At 39.2% G+C, this 19956-nt stretch overlaps 2 protein-coding genes across 4 annotated transcripts; one reads left to right on the plus strand and one right to left on the minus strand.

The window, feature by feature from the left end:
• Nucleotides 1-360: 360 nt before the first annotated feature.
• Nucleotides 361-12650, minus strand: asb16 (ankyrin repeat and SOCS box containing 16). Of its 3 annotated transcripts, none has more exons than XM_053614447.1 (7): nucleotides 10950-12650; nucleotides 7890-8281; nucleotides 5902-6169; nucleotides 4367-4775; nucleotides 2321-2404; nucleotides 1948-2061; nucleotides 361-1866 (listed from the first exon to the last, which is right to left on the minus strand). In XM_053614447.1, the coding sequence occupies exons 2-7, from the start codon at nucleotides 8224-8226 to the stop codon at nucleotides 1681-1683; spliced, it is 1398 nt and encodes a 465-aa protein (XP_053470422.1). In that variant the 5' UTR covers nucleotides 8227-8281; nucleotides 10950-12650; the 3' UTR covers nucleotides 361-1680. The 3 variants fall into 3 exon arrangements, with proteins under 3 accessions (XP_053470422.1, XP_053470406.1, XP_053470415.1); XM_053614431.1 differs by having other exon boundaries at nucleotides 7890-8284; XM_053614440.1 differs by lacking the exon at nucleotides 10950-12650 and adding an exon at nucleotides 8740-9793 and having other exon boundaries at nucleotides 7890-8284.
• si:busm1-163l24.3 (uncharacterized) lies at nucleotides 12476-18971 on the plus strand. Its single transcript, XM_053614404.1, has 6 exons — nucleotides 12476-12551; nucleotides 13075-13266; nucleotides 15290-15396; nucleotides 15512-18334; nucleotides 18417-18631; nucleotides 18871-18971. The coding sequence occupies exons 2-6, from the start codon at nucleotides 13086-13088 to the stop codon at nucleotides 18950-18952; spliced, it is 3408 nt and encodes a 1135-aa protein (XP_053470379.1). The 5' UTR covers nucleotides 12476-12551; nucleotides 13075-13085; the 3' UTR covers nucleotides 18953-18971.
• The last annotated feature ends 985 nt before the right edge of the window (nucleotides 18972-19956 follow it).

The following is a 19956-nucleotide window of genomic DNA, read 5'->3' on the forward strand; positions in this document are numbered from 1 at the left end:
TTCCTAGAAAGGGAAGATACATCAAGACTCAAAACCATAATCAGTGAGTCACTGATTTGCTAATGCAAATACTATGGGTTGGGGGCACAGTGGTTTAATGGTTAGTACGTTTGCCTGGCACCTCTGGGGTTGGGAGTTCAAGTCCTACCTCCAATTCAGGGGTTTCCTCTGGGTGCTCCGAGTTTCGTCCTGTTGATTGTCATTTCCAAATTGTGTGCGATTGTGCCCTGCAATGGGTTGGCACCCTGTCCATAAGGAGGAAATGTTCCAAACCTTGAGCCCTGGGTTCTGTGGGATAGGCAACCTGCAAACCTGTGCCATGAGCTCCCTGGGATAGGCAACCTACAAACCTGTGCCATGAGCTCCCTGGGATAGGCAACCTGCAACCCTGTGCCATGAGCTCCCTGGGATTGGCAACCTACAACCCTGTGCCATGAGCTCCCTGGGATAGGCAACCTACAACCCTGTGCCATGAGCTCCCTGGGATAGGCAACCTACAAATCTGTGCCATGAGCTCCCTGGGATAGGCAACATGCAACCCTGTGCCATGAGCTCCCTGGGATAGGCAACCTACAACCCTGTGCCATGAGCTCCCTGGGATAGGTAACCTGCAACCCTGTACCATGAGCTCCCTGGGATAGGTAACCTGCAACCCTGTACCATGAGCTCCCTTGCATAGGCAACCTGCAACCCTGCTTATGGATTCTTGGTGAGCTAAACGAACGGTGGTTCTGTTTTTTGTTTTTTGTTTTTTTCCTTGCACACAATGCAATAAATTCTCAACACTGGTCCAAAAATGCCTGCTGTCTTCAACATTTTAATTTTTCCCCCTGCTCTAACACCCATTTCAACTCAGAGCTGTTTATTAGTTAAATCAGGTATGTTGGCAGCAGGAAACTCTCTAATACGTGCAGGACAGGGGGTACTCAATTACCAGGGTTAGGAACCTGTAATGTAAGACTTAGTTTAATGTGCTTATGGAATACTGAAAATCAGTCAGAAAATTGCAATGCTTGCTCAAGATTGAACTATGCTTTTAATGCTAATAAAACTGTGCTTATGTGCTTGTCTATAGAAACCATGCTGATGATATAATTTAAATAACTATAGATCAATCTCAGTTCCAAACAGTTCAATATTTAAAGACACACACACACAAATTTGTAAAACAAATTCTACAAAAAATGTGTCGTTATTTGATGAAGAAAAACATAACATTCTTGGTGAAGTTTTCTATAAAGCCGTTATTTAACCCTTTTTGGAGTTTCCAGTTTCAGCAATTTGGAATCTTCAGTAACATGACAAGCTAAAAAAAATGTTTTTTTAAACTTCTAAAATTGTCAAGAGACGATAAGAGGGATAATCTTGTCCTGCAGATGTTCCACATTCAATGCTTGTTATTCTCTAAAATAATAGCAAAATTAAGTGCTGCATCCATGAATAAGTGGTCTTAGAATAAAACAACCGTATTATTGGCAAATAAAAAATAACTCATGCAAAAATGACAAAAGATATGAATGAAATTGTGCTGTTTTCCATTTGAACTGCTTATGGTCATTTGTCACCATATAGTCATCGAACAGCTTTAACACAACCCAGTTCATGGCTATATGGTTCCGTAACATTTATTATTTGCATGCTAGTTCGTGGTTTTGTCTGTGTTTTCCTGTCCACTTAGTATCATTGGATCTCTCCTTTAATCGGCAGCAGCAGGTACTCTTTTAGTGCACATGGGATGTTTAGCTTATTGATGTCAGAGTGGCATTGTGCACCCATACTTAGTCTCAGGGAACATCGGCAGAGGTGCTGGAGTGTGCTGGGCTGCCCGCTCATCCGACGAACCGAGTCGAAGAAACACTTGTGCTCCTGAGCATAAGGAGGAAATGCATATTTAGATCAAATCAGAAATGCAATAATGAAGTATTATATAAATTTGAGTAAAAATACCTTCAGTAGTTCATCTGGAACTTCTTGTAGCCAATCCTCACAGTCTGGAACCACTGGGTAGCAGTTTAGCATCACTTCCAGAGTGGCAGGGGAGAGGAGGCACGACTTCAGCATCTAACAGCACACAAATACACACATTTTACAGCATAGCATACAAAGTAGTACAAAAACGTATATCTACCCTTAAACTGGTAGCTGCTGCAGTTTAAGGCTACCATTCACTACTAAATAATATTTCAAATTTGTACGTTGCTGTACATAGGTTTATATAGGATCACTAATTCAGAGTACCTAAGTGAAGACCTAATCAAAATGTAATTAGAATCATGATCATGTTGAAATTATGTGTTGTGTATTCAGAGTGTCAACTTACTCTGGTGGAAGGAGGCTTTGCTCCGTGATTGAGAAGCGAACGAGCGATTAGTTCAGGGTGCTGGTCTGGATAATCCTCTACCACCTTTAAAAAGAAAAAAAAAGAGCTATAAATCAGTTTGTGTCAACTAATGGTGTTGATCTAATGAAAGTTTAAATGCCTTAATTAAATGTACAGGTGCATCTGAAAAAAATAGAATATGGTGGAAAAGTTATTTTTTTTCCATAATTTAATTAAAAAAAGTGGAACTTTCGTATATTCTAGATTCATTACACATAACGTGAAATATTTCAAGCCTTTGTTTTAATCTCGATATTTACGGCTTACAGCTCATGGAAATCAAAAATCCAGTATCTCAAAATATTAGAATAAAGTATTTATAATACAGAAATGTCGACTTTCTGAAAATATGTAAATTGATGCACTCGATATTTGGTCAGGGATTCTTTTGGACGAATTACTGCATCAATGCGGCGTGGCATGAAGGCAGTCAGCCTGTGGCACTGCTGAGGTGTTATGGAAGCCCAGGTTGCTTTGATTGCGGCATTCAGCTCGTCTGCATTGTTGGGCCTGATGTCTCTCAGAGATTCTCTATGGGGTTCAGGTCAGGCGAGTTGGCTGGCCAATCAAGCACAGTAATACCATGGTCAGCAAACCAGTTACTAGTAGTTTTGGCACTGTGGGCAGGTGCCGAGTCCTGCTGGAAAAGGAAATCAGTATCTCCATAAAGCTCGTCAGCAGATGGAAACATTAAGCGCTTTAAAATCTCCTGGTAGATGCTGCATCGACTCTCGACTTGAGAAAAACAGTGGACCAACACCAGCAGATGGCATGGCCCCCCAAATCATCACTGACTGTGGAAACTTCCCACCAGACTTCAAGCAGCTTGGAATTTGTGCCTCTCCACTCTTCCTCCAGACTCTGGGACCTTGATTTCCAAATGAAATGCAAAATTTACTTTCATCTGAAAAGAGGACTTTGGACCACTGAGCAACGGTCCAGTTCTTTTCTAAGATGCTTCTGACATTGTCTCTGGTTCAGGAGTGGCTTGACACTAGGAATCGATACTGCGCCATTTCTGTTTTACAAATTCTTTATTTTAATATTTTGAGATACTGGATTTTTTAATTCCATGAGCTGTAATCCCATCAAGATTAAAACAAAAAAGGCTGTGTAATGAATCTAGAATATATGAAAGTTCCACTTTCTGAATTAAATTATGGGGGGGGAAACCCCTAACTTTTCCATGATATTCTAATTTTTTGAGATGCACCTGTATAAGAAGCAACCTAGACACTGCATATTGGGAATTAAATTTAACTTGAAATACACTCACTAGCCGGTTTAATGGGAACACCGGTACCCCTGCTCAGTCATGCATTATCCAATCATCCAATTATATGACAGCGCAATACATAAAATAATGCAGATACAAGTCAATTGCTTCAGTTACTGTTCACCTCAGACATCTGAATGGGGAAAAATGTGATCTCAGTTACTTTGATAATAGCCAGGCCATTGTTATGTTGGTGCCAGGCATGCTTGTTTGAGTATTTTATGCAAAATAGTCTCTAGAGTTTACACAGAAAAAACGCCAAGTGAGTGGCAGTTCTGCAGTCAGTAATAACCTAGTTAATGAGAAAGATTAGAAGAGAATAGCCAGACCTGTCAAGCTGAAAGGAAGTCTATAGTAACTAAAATAACCACTGTTTACCATTGTGGTCTGCAGAAAAGCATTTCAGAGTGTACAACATGTAAAACCTTGTGGCAGATGCTCTACAACAGCAGAAGACCACATCGGGTTTTTAACACAGGCTGGACTGTAGCCCATGACAATGTTGACAGACAGCACAAGTGATGGACTTTTTGTTCCAAAAATGTGTTTCTTTATTGCCCTGCAATTTTTCTTACTCTCTCTGGATTTGAATCTGATTATATAAAATCCCATCTTCTTGTGAAACAGGGTCAAGGAAACAGCACCTCTAGTATAAAGTACTATAGTACTATATACCTGTTTTTTTCTGTTCTTTCTTTCTTCTGCCTCACCTGCAGCAGGCAGTCCATGGGTGTGTATCCTGCACAGTTGGCTGCATCTGCCCGAGCTCCATGCTGCAGAAGCATATCAGCAATTTGATAGCTGCAGTTACTACAGGCATTGTGTAGCGCAGTGTGCTGCTTCCTGCCCGCTGTATGTGCATGTGCTCCAGCTTGTAGCAGTCTCTGCACCACACCCAGGTATCGCGCAGCCTCAGCTGGCCTCTCAGCTCCGGCGCATGCAGCATTCAGAGGCGTCTCACCCTCACGGTTCTGCACAGTCACGTCGGCTCCATAGCGCAGCAGCAGTTCCACATGTTCCTCCAGACCCCTCCGACATGCCAAGTGCAGTGGAGTGAGACACGAGTCATGCTGGACCACGTTCACATCGGCACCCATGCTGACAAGCAGCTCTGTACAGCTGAGAGAGTTCAAAGAATATGAAAATACAGGGTTGTGAATCAATCAGAAATCAGGACATTGGGTTTAATTGACAATAAACCTTAAGCAGGGGTGAAAAACTAAAGTGCTGGAAGCCAAAGCAGTTCCAAAGTCAGAATTGCTTATTAGTTTACTTTGCCCTAAATGAACCCTAAATGTTCAGTAGCATCACTGCAGATTATTTTACAAAGTTTCAGTACTATTGCTATTTATTTTCTGATATATTGTCATGGATATGCAGAAACAGGCATTTGGACTGCGTTTCCCATCATCCACTGAACCTCACATGACAACATCACCTGTTTCACATTTTTGGTTAATTAGCACTACTTTATAAGTCACAGTTTGCACTGTGTTCTTTGTCTTGGTTTGTCTTCTGTTGCTGTGTTATGTTCATTGCTTTGTTTGTTTGTTTTTTTCTCTTAGTCTTCATGGTTTTTCCAAGAGAACTATAGATCTTGTTTTGTTTTGAACTTTATTAAACGTTATCTGCATTTGCATCCACCTCAACCTGCATTTCCTCATATATAGAATTTATTTTACCCTCTTTCTTTCATTGTTTATATTTATTTTTTTGTCAACACTCATCTTGCTTGAAAGAATGTCAAGAAAGATACACAAATGTTCCACCTTTGACTACTGTACTCACTTAGCCAAGAACTACGTTAAATTTTTTCATTGACTTACAAGCCTAACATAAACAAATAATGGAAATGTATTAACTTATTTACTACTACGGCCATCAATTAGCATCACATGAACTGCATGCTTAAATAACCATACTTTTGCCTGACACGAGAACATGCTGCTATCTATAAAATAAATTGAAGTGGGTGGCAGCCATTAATGAAATGGCCAGGATATATCTAAAATGCTATTTCAACATTTCATGGAACGGTTTGTGTACAATTCGTGTAATTTAAGGCAGATGTGTGGTGGTATTGCCATACAATCTGCACAATGCAAAATTTGTGTTTATATTTCTACAACATAGCCCCATTTGATGTATTTGGAACATTTACATTAATCACTAAACCAGGGGTTCTCAAATTTTAGGCAGCAAAGGACATGCACTTTTTCCCATTATATCAGCCGTTCTCACTCACGCGTAGGACCCAGCAGTGTTGGACAGGTGAAGGGGCGCATCACCGTTGGCTGTCAGCAGATCGGGGTCAGCTCCATGCTCCAGCAACAGCTTTACACAGGAGTGGTGACCCCCGGAACAGGCATCGTGGAGGGCCGTTCGACCCCCAGGGTCAGCATCCACCTCTGCTCCCCGGAATAACAGCTCCTCCACACATCCATAGTGCCCCGTGCTGGCAGCCAGGTGCAGGGCAGATGTCTGCTTCACTTTGGAGGACAGAGTCCACATGCCTGGGGTTTAGAACAGAAAGAATTATAATAGGATTAGGCTACTACTATTCTTATGTAATTATTGCACCAATTATTAGTAGATACAGGCATGTGAAAAAATAAGTACACCCCATGGAATTATTTTTTTTTTTTTTTACATATTTGGACAAGCAAACATTTGATCTTCTTTGAAACAGTGACTGTTAATAAAGGTGATACACTATCAAATGATACATAAAACTGACATTTTGTTGTAATTTTCACAATTTAAATTAACTAAAAAACAGATCATGGAAAAAGTAAGTACACCCCTACATTTATCACACCTTCAAATCCTTAAAATTAGAATCACGTGTTCAAGATTGGGTGCCAGTGATTAGAACTTATTTAAAGTTCTCATATCTAGTGTCTGGTGTTCTCTTTGCTCTTGAGGTGTGTGGTCGGTGTCATCATGCCAAGATCTAAAGAGTTCTGTAAGGCCTTCAGAAAAAGGTTGTGGATGCCTATGAGTCTGGCAAGAGATTTAAAAAGATCTCCAAATTATTTGAAATACATTCCACTGTAAGGAAAATCATCTACAAATGGTGCAGATTTCAAACGATTGTCTATTTGTGCAGGACTGGCCGTCCCGGCAAACTCAGCCCAAGAGCAAAACATCTGATACAAAAAGAAGTCTGCAAGGCTACAGTTTGACAATGAGCATACAGGTAAAGGCCAGGCCTTTTGGAATAATGTGCTCTGGACAGAGGAATCAAAGATAGAGTTGTTTGGTCACAGTAACAGCAGACATGTTTGGCGCTGACCAAAAACAGCTTTTCAGGAGAAGCACCTCATACCAACTGTGAAGCACGGTGGTGGAAATGTTATGGTTTGGGATTGCTTCACTACCTCAGGGACTGGACAACTTCCATTCATTGATTCAACTATGAATTCTGCATCATATCAAAGAGTGCTTGAAGATAATGTGAGGCCATCTGTCTGAAAGTTGAAGTTGAACTGAAAGTGGACCTAATATAATATTGCATGTATATTGCATGTAAGAGTGGTCAACAACTCCAGCAAGCCTGGTGGACAATTATGCAAAGTGCCTACAAAAAGTTATTTCTGTTAAAGGGGCGATACTAGCTTCTGAGGTCAAGGGTGTACTGACTTTTTCCACAGATGAATATCACATCTACTGATATTTCTGTTGAATAAATGATTGAAAAGGCTCATTTTCCTTTTGGCTGGTGGTTTGTTGGTGGTTTTGTTCATGTATATCAACTGCATTAATAGGCACTGTTTCAAAGATGATCAAATGTTTGCTTGTCCAAATATGTATTAAACCAAATCCATGGGGTGTTCTTATTTCCACATGATGTATATATTTATTTTTATTATTTATTATTTATTTTTTATATAAATAATTGTATTCATAGTTTGTTACATATCAGCCACCTCTGTTTTGCCTGCGCTGGCAAACAAATATTGTGATACTACATCATGTATTCCCCTGATCTCTATCTTCTGTCTCTTTCTGTGTCCATATTGTGCAATACTCTAATTTTTGCCTTTGTTGTGCATTCTACTGGTTTTGTTTGGTCTTTGTATATAGCGCTGTCTGTTTGTGCACTGACGCCTAAAGTGGGAAATCGTTATGAAATTTGGAAAATCTATATTAATACACTTGTGTTTACATCCCACCCACCACAGGTTCCCACTTTCTTACAATTTGTGTGTATTTAAGTGTGAGTGTTTCTACCCATTTCTGGAGTCCACACCATCTCCTCATGGACGATCTCCATTAGGGCATTCACCATACCAGGTTCTTTGAGTACAGCGTACACACTCCTCATGTCTCCATACATGAATGTGTTGTGGACAGCCGGGTCTCTGCAGTGGATTTGAGGTGGAGGGGCTCGTACTGTCTGGATCCTCTCTGTCCCGTGTCTGAGCCGGGGTGCGGCTGGCAGTGGCCGCCTACTCATTACCCTCCTGTGCGCCAGTGCCCTTCGTGTTTCCTCCCAATCCTGAAGCTCCTGTTCCAGCCGCAGAGAGCGCAGTGTGGCCGACGTGAAGGCAAACGTCTTCTGAGACATGGGACTGAGTGATAAATCTGCCTTCCACAATATATAATGGCTTTACAGGGGAAAACTGCTATAAAACAGAAGATATTTTTCAGCAAAATTTCAAAAATCTACTGGTTGAGACCTGCACGTTGTGTCAAACACAGTTTAATACAATATCAAAAAGTCTTCATTCACTAAGGTCTTCACACATGGTCCGTTTTAACGTTCCAATAAATGACTCAGCACGTTTGTGCATATGTGAACGCAAAAAATGAACTCTAAAACAGCCCAGAAAGAAACTGTACTCAGGCCCAAAACTCTAGACCTGGTCTGAGAGCTCATCAGTGGTAAAATAAAGAGAACTGAGCTCCCTTGTGTTCCACATATACTGTCAGCACTGAAAACAGAGCTTATTTGCAGCTAGTTTACTTCTGGGTCCATTTTAATGGGTCTGACAATGATTCATTTAAAACACTTAAGAGTATAGTTTATTATAGTAAAAATAACTATATGTATATATACAAAAAAAAAAACCCTACTCACCCTCAAAGCCTGAAAAAAGTTCTTCTATTACCTTTTGTCCAAAGAAAGTGGCTTATATTTTTTTATATTTAAAATCAACCACTATTCAGTCCAGTTTTTATTTACTTTGTAACTTTCTATACATAAAAAACCCGATAAAACCATTTAACAAGCTAATGTCCTTTCTGAGAGATTGCACAGCCAGTCACAAGATATTGTCGACCCCAGTTAAAGCTGGCAGTATTAATAGAAAAAAATGTCAGCCGATATATTACCACTGCACTATCAGCAAACTGCCGGTGGAGGGCACATTAAATGTCAATGTCACAGCCTTACCCAATTTTCATGGTCAAAATTGGCAGAATTTCCAATTAGGTTTTTATCTTACTCAACAACTTAACCTGTGGGCCTGGAGACAGTTGAATTTAAAAGTTTGCATCCTCATGGTTTCTGGGTGTTAAAAAATTAAATTTAGGAAATATACTATATGTAATCCAAAACCTTTTTTTAGGCTAAATGGCCTACATACATGGAATTTTAGCATCAGTCACAAATTTGTTTTTTGTTTTATAAATGTGACATGGTTATTCTTAATAAGGCGTGGCCTCGAATGAACATACTTAGGCCACGAGTCAAGCTTCTCATGGTCACAAAGTAATATATTAAGGCTATTAAATTATGGTTCTCGATACCTCTTTTGTGGTCATGAAATACTTAAGTGGAAACTATTGTATTTTAAAGTGAGTGAGACTCAGAGAAATCAATTGAATCAACTGACCATTGTGGCAACTAGAAGCATGGAGATGAGTGATAATATAATACTTCACTTCAATCCTGCAATGCTTTAATAATTTAAGTGGGGCCACTGGATGCTATGTATTAAGTATTGCGTTCCTACAATGATTGTGGGCTCAATTCTTTTTTTGTTGTTGTTTTGGGATAACAAGACATTCTGGGAACATTCTTTTTTGCTTAACAAAATCAGTGCTGTTCCTGAATTTGATTGTGAATTTACTATTATATTTTTGGCAAAGTGTTATTTTCATAAACATAAATGTTCAGAAACTAAACCATGTTTATTGTTTAGTTAAAAAAACAAACAGTAAAACATATTTAAAAAGGTCTACCAGGTCATTCTGCCATTGCACTCAGTACAGTTTTAAAAGTAAGCTACTGCCCATAAGACCATGTAACATACACTATATGGCCAAAAGTATGTGGACACCTGACCATAAGCCCCATGTGTGCTTTTTGAACATCCCACTCCAGATTTAGTCCTCAGTTTGTTGTCATAATAATCTCCAATCTTCTGGGAAAGCTTTCTACTTGATTTTAAAGCTTTCTGTATTTATAATTTGCCCATTCATCCACAAGAGCATTAGTGAGGTCAGATACTGCTGTAGGCCAGGAGGGCTTGGGTGAAGTCAGTGTTCCAGTTCATCCCAAAGATGTTTAGTGGGTTTGAGGTCAGCGCTCTGTGCAAGCCACTCGATTTTTTCCACTCCAACCTTGGCAAACCATGTCTTTATGCACCTTGCTTTGTGCATAGGAGCATTGTTATGCTGGAACAGGTTTGGCCTCTTAATTCCAGTGAAGGGAAAATGTAATGCTGCAGTACTGTATACAGAAACATTCTACAGGCTACAAGTGTGTGCTTCCAACTTTGTGGGAACAGTTTGGGGAAGAACCACATATGGTAGGATAGTCAGGTGTCCACAAACTTTTGGCCTTCATTTTCTCTCAGTTATGGATGAATTTCCAATCCCTGCATGTTGAAATGTCTAAAGCTTGGGGTCAAAAATGAACTAAACTGTTGAGAATTTGTACTGAATAGCTTCAGTGTCCTCTATCAGTATGTGACTTGAGGAAAGATTTGCATTGTAATATTGTGAATGGCTTCTTTCGAAGTGTGTGAAGAAAAAAAAAATATATATATATATATATATATATATATATATATATATATATATATATATTAAAACTCTAATATAGAATGTATTTATATATAATAATACATTTATTTAATCTTATATATAAATATAAACAACAGAGTTACTTGACAGGTCTTGATTAGTAAAGCCAGTATTTTATATATTTCCCACAATAATAACAAAATGAAGTATCTTTATATTTTATTATCCAGTATTATGTACGGTATTTGCTCATTCCGGAAATAAACAATAAGTGAAATCTGACTAAATAGGTTTTCTAAAGTGTCCACTTTAGCTTACATTACGCTTGAATCCACGGCTGCATCCGAAATCGCGTACTGTGACAGCTGAAATAGTGTGTACAGTACTGGTTTGTACACTGGTTTGTACACTGGTTTGTACAGTCCCGTACAAATCACATCCGCCATATTGTTATTGTCATTGTCATGTGACCTTTGACGTCACCGTAAACACAGAAATCTTAAAGGGACCACCGGATTAAAGCAACGCCCTAACAGGCCATGCAGTAGTAATTTTTTCCCTGTTGTTTTCTCGTGATCTGGACATAAAAAAAAAAAATTTTCTTGTGATCTCGACATAACAATTTTTTTTCTCGTGATCTCTTCACCACCACTAAGCTTCCAACAACTCTTTATTTAAAAAACAATACAATTGGAAAATACTATAAATTGTTAAATCTACAAGTTGGAAAGTTTGAGTTACAAGAGCACGAGTATAAACACAACGAGGCTGTAGTAGATGAGATTTCCTGTTCGGCGTGATGACGTTTAACGTCCCCGACAACCTCTGTAGTAACATTTAGCCACTTGTTAGCAACCGCCTTTTTCAAGAAACGTAAAAGCTGATGTATATGTATTACTGATGTCTTTTATGTCGTAGTATAGAACATGAACATATCTTGAGCTTGTGTTAACCACAGACCTTATTTCAGGCATTTAACCAAAAAAACCCATTCAAAAACCCCACTGACTTCAGGACGATAGATGTCGAGTACACAAAAAAATTAAGTCGAGATCACGAGAAAACAATTTTTTGTTATGTCGAGATCACGAGAAAACAACTTTTTGTTATGTCGAGATCACGAGAAAACAACAAAGACAAAAATTTATAATGCATGGCTGCTTAGATGGGGCACAGTGGTTAGCACGTTCGCCTCACACCTCCAGGGTCGGGGGTTTGATTCCCACCGTGGCCCTGTGTGTGCAGAGTTTGCATGTTCTCCCCGTGCTGCGGGGGTTTCCTCCGGGTACTCCAGTTTCCTCCCCCAGTCCAAAGACATGCATGGTAGCCTGATTGGCATGTCTGTAGTGTATGAATGGGTGTGTGAGTGTGTATGTGATTGTGCCCTGCGATGGACTGGCACCCTGTCCAGGGTGTACCCCGCCTTGTGCCTGATGCTCCCTGGGATAGGCTCCAGGTTCCCCGTGACCCTGAAGGAAGAATAAGCGGTATAGAATATGGAAGGATGGATGGATGGCCGCTTAGGGCTTCCTTAGCAAAATGCACATCAGGAAAAATACTGAATTAATAATGTAATGTGGGCGGGGTTAATGTTAACAGGCTGAGGTAACTTCGTTAGCTGGAGATGATGGAGCTCACAATAAAGGTTTCAAACGCTGTGACAACTGTTTCCTTGTTTAAAACTTCATCAAGTTAACAATTTATTCGGGTATTGTTTAATTAAAAAAAAAAAGCCCTGTTTAACCAAGCTTTAAATCTTAAAAAGAGCCGACACTGTCTTCCGCCATTTTCTTTTCTTTTCTTTCTTTTCTTTCTTTTTTTTCTGAACTCGTCCCCAACAGTCCCGTTGCATTTTGGGATTTTTGACTCGCGTAGAGTCCATCGGCTGCAAAATCTCACCGGAAGCAGTACACCATCCGGGTATTTATCGCCCAGTACTGTTGTAGGGACTATTTCTTTAAATCTCCATAATACTGACTCTTTAACAGGTTTCACTTTTCTTTTCATCACCACACACACACACACACATAGAGAGAGAGAGAGAGAGAGAGAGAGAGAGAGAGAGAATGCAATGTTTGAATGGGTTTGGGACAAATAAAATGCAAACAATGCGGCACAGTGGTACGACAAAGAAACCGCGGACATCCGTTCGACCCGTATTTACATCAGGAACCGGTTAATAATCTAATCTAGCTCATCTTGACACGAAGGTATAACTGAATGCCAAACTTCCTGTTGCAACTCTGGCGCATATCTGACTATTTTCTGAAATGTCTTCCTGATGTTTAAGGAAAATATACCGTGTTCTAGTTCAGTTAGCTCAGCCCGTGGTTCAGTAATATCCGTGCTTACAATATTTATTTAAAAAAAATAATAAAATAAACAATGCTATGTAAAAATACAAATAAAAACCACGTTTCCGCCTTTATTTTCCACATCTCAGTTGTCCAGAAGATGGCGGAAATGGGACACACGGTACTTGTTCGCGGGCTTCCTGCCGATATGGAGCACGAGCGACTGGAAGATAAACTTCTGATCCATTTTCTGCGCGAGCGGAACGGAGGAGGAGAGATATCATCACTCACTATTAAAGCACCAGATCCGTGTGCCATCATCACCTTTGAAGATAGCAGAGGTCTCGTCCTCTTTCCTTCTAAAGAGTGGATGCGAGTGATGATAAATGAAAATGATTAGATGATTAAAACCATTTAATGATATAAAGTAACAGACCATAAAATAAATTTGATCACCTCCCAGCACAAGCTACAGATGCTCTTGATATGTAATATAATAATAATAATAATAATAATAATAAATGAAATAATTATCCGCTACATATTTAAAATACTACCCCTGACCCAGACATGTAATCCAGGAGGGTCGTGACAGGCTAGTGTGTTACCACCTTGAAGTATTTTCCAAGAAAAGCATGCCTAGAAGTGTTTTATTCCTCTTATACCACATCAATTGGCTAAAGATTACCAGAATTACTCACTGTACTATTTATCTGTTTAATGTTCAGTCTGTACAGGATATAGTTTTGTTTTTTGTGATTGTTGTGGCCAAAATACATGATTTTGCTGTGGGGTTTTTTTTGTTGTTCTTCAAAATTTGCAGTGCATCTTGCATCTAGCTTTTTTTGCAAAATAGTACTTGTATTGAAAATGCAATTGCACGACATTGTTTTGCATGATCTACCACAGTGATGTTTGTTGGTAAATGCGACGTCATTGCGCTACTCATGTTCAGCATGCGTGAATCGAAGAGCGCTCTGGCTGAACACGTGTTCTGATGAGTCACATGATGCATCTTGGCCCAAATCTGTGGGAAATCTGCGGTAATTTTGAAAAATTGCAAGCTCCTCAGAATGTTGTGGAGATTGCTTGCTTTAGCATTCATTTCTGCTATTGCAAAATCGCAAAATCCTGGAGGGACGGAATGTTGTGGAACCTCTGTGAAAACAAGTTCGCTTCTGTTTTGCGTTATAACAGTTAAGATCCAGCCTCTCTTCCCTTGTTGGAAAAATTAAAGGAACAGTCTTACCTCTCCAGTGTCCAGCTGACTGACATTAGAGACTTCCTCACCACAGAAAACATCACCATATCAACAATTGGTTTTGTTAGGTATCCACCTTACAAGTCCTTGTGCAAGTTACTATAGAAATGAAAAGGTTCAAGTATCTATTGACATGCACAAGTACAATATGCAGTGAAATTCTTATTTTCCCACAGCAACATCACAACAATGGGCACATGCATACATTATGTACAGTACCAGTCAAAAGTTTAGACACACTCATCTCCCCCTGTAAAACACACACACATTTTACAATAATAATGATAAAGTCATCAAAACGCTGGAATAACACAAATAGAATTATGGGAATTATGTCGTGATAAACAACCCAAATAAATCAAAATAATTTAGTATTTTAGCATCTTCAAAGTAGACATCCTTTTTGCCTAGAATTTCCAGAAATGTATTCCTGGAATTTTCTTAACCTTGAGGAATGATTTCAACCTTGATTTCTTGAGGAATCCCCCTGAGATGCTTTTAAAACAGTATTAAAGGAGTTCCCTCCTATGCTGGACACTTATTGGCTGCTTTTCAGAATATTTTACTCCAAAAGAATTTTTTTTTTGTAAATAAAATTGTAGTTTTCTAATGAAAGAAATGAATATGTTGGCATAATTATATTTTTGTCTACAACACCTATTTCAAACATTTAATCCTACAGCGTCAGATCAAAAGGTTTTTAAGATCATGAGAAACATTTCAGTCAAGTGTCTCCAAACCTTTGACATAATTGCACAGTTAAGACAAATTGCACAATTGCTTATTTGAATTGCGAGTGCCTCAGAATCAAGCGCTGAGACAGGATGTATCAAAATACGTAATGTAACAAAAGCAGTGATGATAATTTTTTTTTTAAAGTACAAAGTTTGTGAGGAGTACCATACAATATGATTCAAGAATTCAAAGTTTCAGAACCTCTGATAACATCTTAAAATCAGAATTGAGTCTTAAGGTTTGATTCATCTTTATTCACATTAACTTGATTGGGTGAAACTCTGACTCATGCCTCCATAACTGTCAAAAAAAGAATATATATTGTATATATTTGCTTGATTAATATGTCCTTTTCTGACTTCCTACAGTTGCTCACAGTGTGTGGAGTCATAAACCACATGTTTTAGAGGTGGATGGCAGGATGTATGAACTTTCTCTGAGGTTTCCATGGCAGGAATCACTGCACCTGAACAAGGTACGCAAGGCGGACTAATAAGCATAAATATTCATGCCATAGTTGCTTCTTCTTAAGCCTTGTAATATAAAATGCAGTCCTGTACGTTTCTTTATTCTTACACATCTCTCTCTAGGTAATCCTTGATATGTCTGTGACCATAGACTGCAACCACTTGCTACTGGGTGAAGAAACTATAAGAACCCTCACTGAAAAATTTCCAGGCCTTGGTGTCCATTACAGTAAGCCTCAGAGGCACTGCACCTTAAAGGGACCCTACTCGGAGGTTAATGATGTTGTATCTCACTTGATAGAACTCCTTGAAGACTTTGAACATCCAAGTGAAGAAAGTTTGTTCTTTGCACGTGAAAGTGATAAAGTCCATTCACATGATAAAGGAAAAGACAACCCTCCAGACCAATCAAATGGACTTCACTTTGGTGGAGCTGTTTCTTTACATCAGGAATCCAGGTATCCAAGGCCAAAAGAGAACAGTTTAAAACTATCACAGGCACAAACACGCTCTGATGAGAAGATAAAAGACTGGGTAGATGCAGTAGATGCAGTAGATGTGGAGGCTCTGTCTCTAATCATGGAGGCAGATGTATTTGCATATCTATGCAGCAGAAGTGAGGAGTACCGGAGTATATTGCAAAACCATGGCGTGCATGTGGTTGATGTCACGTCTGCAGGAGTCACCACACTGTACTTGCAATCCAATGCAAAAGTTGAGATTGGGTCAGAAGCAGAAAAACATATGTACTATGCCCGCAAGGAGCTGAGTCAGCTTTACCAGCAGGTAGAGGGTAATTTGAGAAGAGCTCAGATTCCTGTAAGTGCCCTTAACCTGCGTGGAGGACAAACTGAAGCATTTAAGGACTTGGAGTCATTACTGCCCAAAGTGCTGCTCAGCTCTGATCAGACCCATGTTTATATTGTAGGTGAGAGCAGTGAAGTTTCTCAGGCCAAACAGATCCTCCTGTTTGGTTCACCTGATGAGAACTTGAAAGCAAAGCAAGAAATCTCACTTCCATTATCTCAGTCTTACTCTTACTCCCCAATTTCTGAATCAGAGACAATGCAGATAGCTGGAGCAAGTAGTGAATCCAGTACAATGACCCCTAAAATGAGAATCTCTGATGCTGAGAAAAGAGTAAGGACTGGGGAGGAATACAAACTGGCTGCTCGATTTAAGAACTCTGACATGGGCTTACTGGGGTTTGGCCCTGTAGAAAGAGGGAGAACTAGAGAGCGTCAAGATTTAACCAAAGGCATTAACACGTCAACAGTGGCATCAAATTCTGGACCAATCCTATCCACAAATTCCTTTCTTGGTACAGCAGGTACAGTCAATAGTGACCAGGCCACGGCTTCTCAGGTTAGTGCTTTCAAAGCCACTGGTGTAAATAATGTAGAAGAAGATATCTTGTTTCAGAAGATAGAACCACTGTCCTTTACATACACATTGAAAAACAGTGGTCAGGTCTCAAACAAAGTTAGTAGAACAAGTTGTACCTCCAGAGTGACACCTGTGTTCAAAGCTCCACTCAGTACACCTGTGGATGCCCTTACAGAGCTTGACAAACTGAGCAAGACTACAGGATCTACAGAAGAATCTACAACCACCTCTACTTCTTCCTTAAGAAGGACAAATAGTTTTTCAGGCCGGCCATTACAAAAACAGGAGACACAAAAGACTGGGATCAATGAGAAATCATGTCTTGCCACAAATTCCTTTAGAAGAGCAAGATCAGGTAGTCTAAATAGTAGGATGTCTGCAGAAGCACTTCCAAGCAGCACTGTATCAAGGGCAGTCACTGTATCTACATTGATGTGGCGTTATATAAAAGAGGCATATCAAGCCGATCTAAATGTTCTAATCTCTGATCTACAAGTGTCCGAGGATCACGTAGACAAGTATAAGACCATGGTTATTTTACAGGGATCAGCTTCATCCAAGGTTGAAGAATGTCAGCATGAGCTTCAGAAGCTAGTTGACGTGATCAGTTCAGACTTTTGTGTTCAGAACCTTCAACTGGCAGATCTTGGTGTGACTGAAGGCAATGATATGTTCGAGGAATGCTGCTCGAACATATGCTCACACTTCAGCAAAATTGTACTGCAGCATGTAAAGGATGCCGTTTTCCTGTTGGGGCCCAAATCATTGTGTTCTCAAGCCAATGAAATGTTAAAAGAACTGTTTCCTAATGGATTTTCTAATTCTGAATCTTTGGGTAATACCTTCACCCATCAGGGACGTATAGATCAAAGTCATGCCAATGCATCAGCTAAACAGATGCCAATTAAAAGCAATAATCAGACTAGACCAAATCAGAACAAAGCTAATAGTGAGAGTCCTGCAAAAGGCAGACTTAAAGGATACAGTAAAGGAGAGTCCAGGAATGCATCTTATATGCAATCACCAAAGCCAGTTGCCAAAGAGATGCTTAAAAAGGCATCAGATTTGGAAATAAGCAAGACTGGCCCATTACCCAGCAAATCTTCTGAGGCAAGTAGAGTGTTGTTGGGACCGAGGGATGAATGGCAGAAGCCTTCGTCACTCACAACACAGAAAAGCCAAAAAGCAACTACACTGACTTTGAAACAGACCAACTTCCCAATCAGTAAACAGTTGGAATCCTGTGTGTGTGGAGAGAATGGTACAGAAACAAGCTGTGGTATTTTTCTATGCTCCAACTGTAGACCACTCCATACTCAGTGTATGGTATGCTCTAAAGTGAATGCAGCCAATAAGCCATCAAAGGAAATGCAAGTTCATCCACTCAAAGATGAGCAGAATACAAAAGAGCTCAAAGGAATAGAAGCTGGCACAAGACAAAAACAGGAACAAGGCATTCAGGGCACCATGAGGTGTACGGAGTTGTCAGTGAGCCTGCCAGGCTACGAGCAATTCAGAACAGCCAAGATTACCTACTCCATACCTGATGGCATCCAAGGAGTGAGTGCTTCCTTCCTATATTATTTTATTATATTTGAAATGTCTTTTTATTATACTCATATCTGCTTTTTGCCTCGCATAGGAAGAACACCCTAACCCTGGGTTACCATTCCAAGGAGGTCTATTTGAGGCCTATTTACCACTCAGTTTAAAGGGGCAAGGCTTAGTGCAATGCCTGGAGAAAGCATTTAAGCAAGGTTTTACCTTTACTGTCTGCCCAAGTAACAATACTGTAAGAGCACAAATAACCTGGAGCAAAATCCCGCATAAGACCAAGATCACAGGAGGGAAGAGTGGGTGAGTTTCATTACACAAATTAACACAAAAATAACAAACAACGAATAATTAAAAAGGTATGAAAAAATGGGAAATGTGGTAGTAATCTTGTTTGTAAAGATTGCATTCAGGTTTATTGACGCAAGGAAAACCAAACAGGTACATCAGATTGAGCTGGGGAAAATGACAATATAATAGATATATAAATTGTAATTTATTAAATTGTTTAAGTAAAAGAGTTTGTTTGTGTGTATCTACAGGAATGGATTTCCAGACTCCACATATCTTAAAGACTTGTCTGAGGCATTGAGGACTTGTGGGATTGAGGGTGTTGATGTGTAAGTGAAGTGATATTTGGATATTTTGACTTCAAAATATTGAAGTTTCAGAATGTATAGTCAAATCAATCACTAATACATAGTGTTGTATGAAGAGAAAATACTTAATTGTGTAGCACCTGTGACATTTAAATTCTTGAAGATTTTGCTTGTAATATTTGGTTCATTATTTCTCATAGCCGTAAGTGTTTACTGATCAAAGTATTTTGTAGTATTATTTACAGCATTGCATATAGCAGTGTATAAATTAAAGCAAAATGTATAAATATTCAAATCCTTTGTATAACTGAATTTTTCTTTAAAGAACTTTTTTCCCTGCTACACACATAAGAACAGAGAACTGTAGTTATCCTGCTTATTTTAATAGTGGTCCAATCATATTCTGCAGTAAACCAGGTTTTTTGACATACAGAAAGATAGTTTTGAATCTCAACACCATAATCACACTATTGTCAATAAATTTTGCTTTGTAAAAAAAAAAAAAAAAAAAGAAAGAAAAAAAGGAAATCATTTAGTGATTTACAAACACTCACACAACTTTTAAAAAGCATAGCATTTTCTCATTCTTCTGACTTATTTCCCCAGTCAGGCTGTTTTGGTCATCAATTTATTTTATATCCACAGTGCTTCAAGTGTCTTTCTTCTTTTTCTCATCATAGCACAGATATGAAGTTTATTTCCTTCTGTTAAAGCACTCATCTTTTTTGGGCGTAGCTTAAAGCATTGCTGGAACATAACAGTGTCGGAAAGGTATTTCCATTTTAGTGTCAGCTTTCACGTCACCCAATTCCACAGTAAAACTCTTATGTGGTTACCTTTTTTTTGTGCTTTGCATTTATGTACCTTCCTGATGTTTCAAAAGACCTGTAAAACAGGTAGCACCACCTGTTCTATATACCACACCTCCTTATTTGTTTTCTGCATACCTAGCCACATACTCTCCAACCAATCCCATCACACAAAATATAACCAGAAGGCTTCCTTATTTTGCTCTTCGACAGAGACTTG

This window comes from Ictalurus furcatus, chromosome 2, assembly GCF_023375685.1.
Source record: "Ictalurus furcatus strain D&B chromosome 2, Billie_1.0, whole genome shotgun sequence".
Lineage (NCBI taxonomy): Eukaryota > Metazoa > Chordata > Actinopteri > Siluriformes > Ictaluridae > Ictalurus > Ictalurus furcatus.

Excerpts from the sequence above, each read along its gene's own strand:
- asb16 (XM_053614447.1), bottom strand. The coding sequence starts at position 8,226 with ATGTCTCAGAAGACGTTTGCCTTCACGTCGGCCACACTGCGCTCTCTG. Across the intron at positions 4,776-5,901 it reads AACACTGCTGGGTCCTACGC|CTGTACAGAGCTGCTTGTCA; the intron begins GTGAGTGAGAAC and ends GAACTCTCTCAG. Across the intron at positions 1,867-1,947 it reads TTCCAGATGAACTACTGAAG|GAGCACAAGTGTTTCTTCGA; the intron begins GTATTTTTACTC and ends CCTTATGCTCAG.
- si:busm1-163l24.3 (XM_053614404.1), top strand. The coding sequence starts at position 13,086 with ATGGCGGAAATGGGACACACGGTACTTGTTCGCGGGCTTCCTGCCGAT. Across the intron at positions 13,267-15,289 it reads CACCTTTGAAGATAGCAGAG|TTGCTCACAGTGTGTGGAGT; the intron begins GTCTCGTCCTCT and ends GACTTCCTACAG. Across the intron at positions 15,397-15,511 it reads AATCACTGCACCTGAACAAG|GTAATCCTTGATATGTCTGT; the intron begins GTACGCAAGGCG and ends ATCTCTCTCTAG.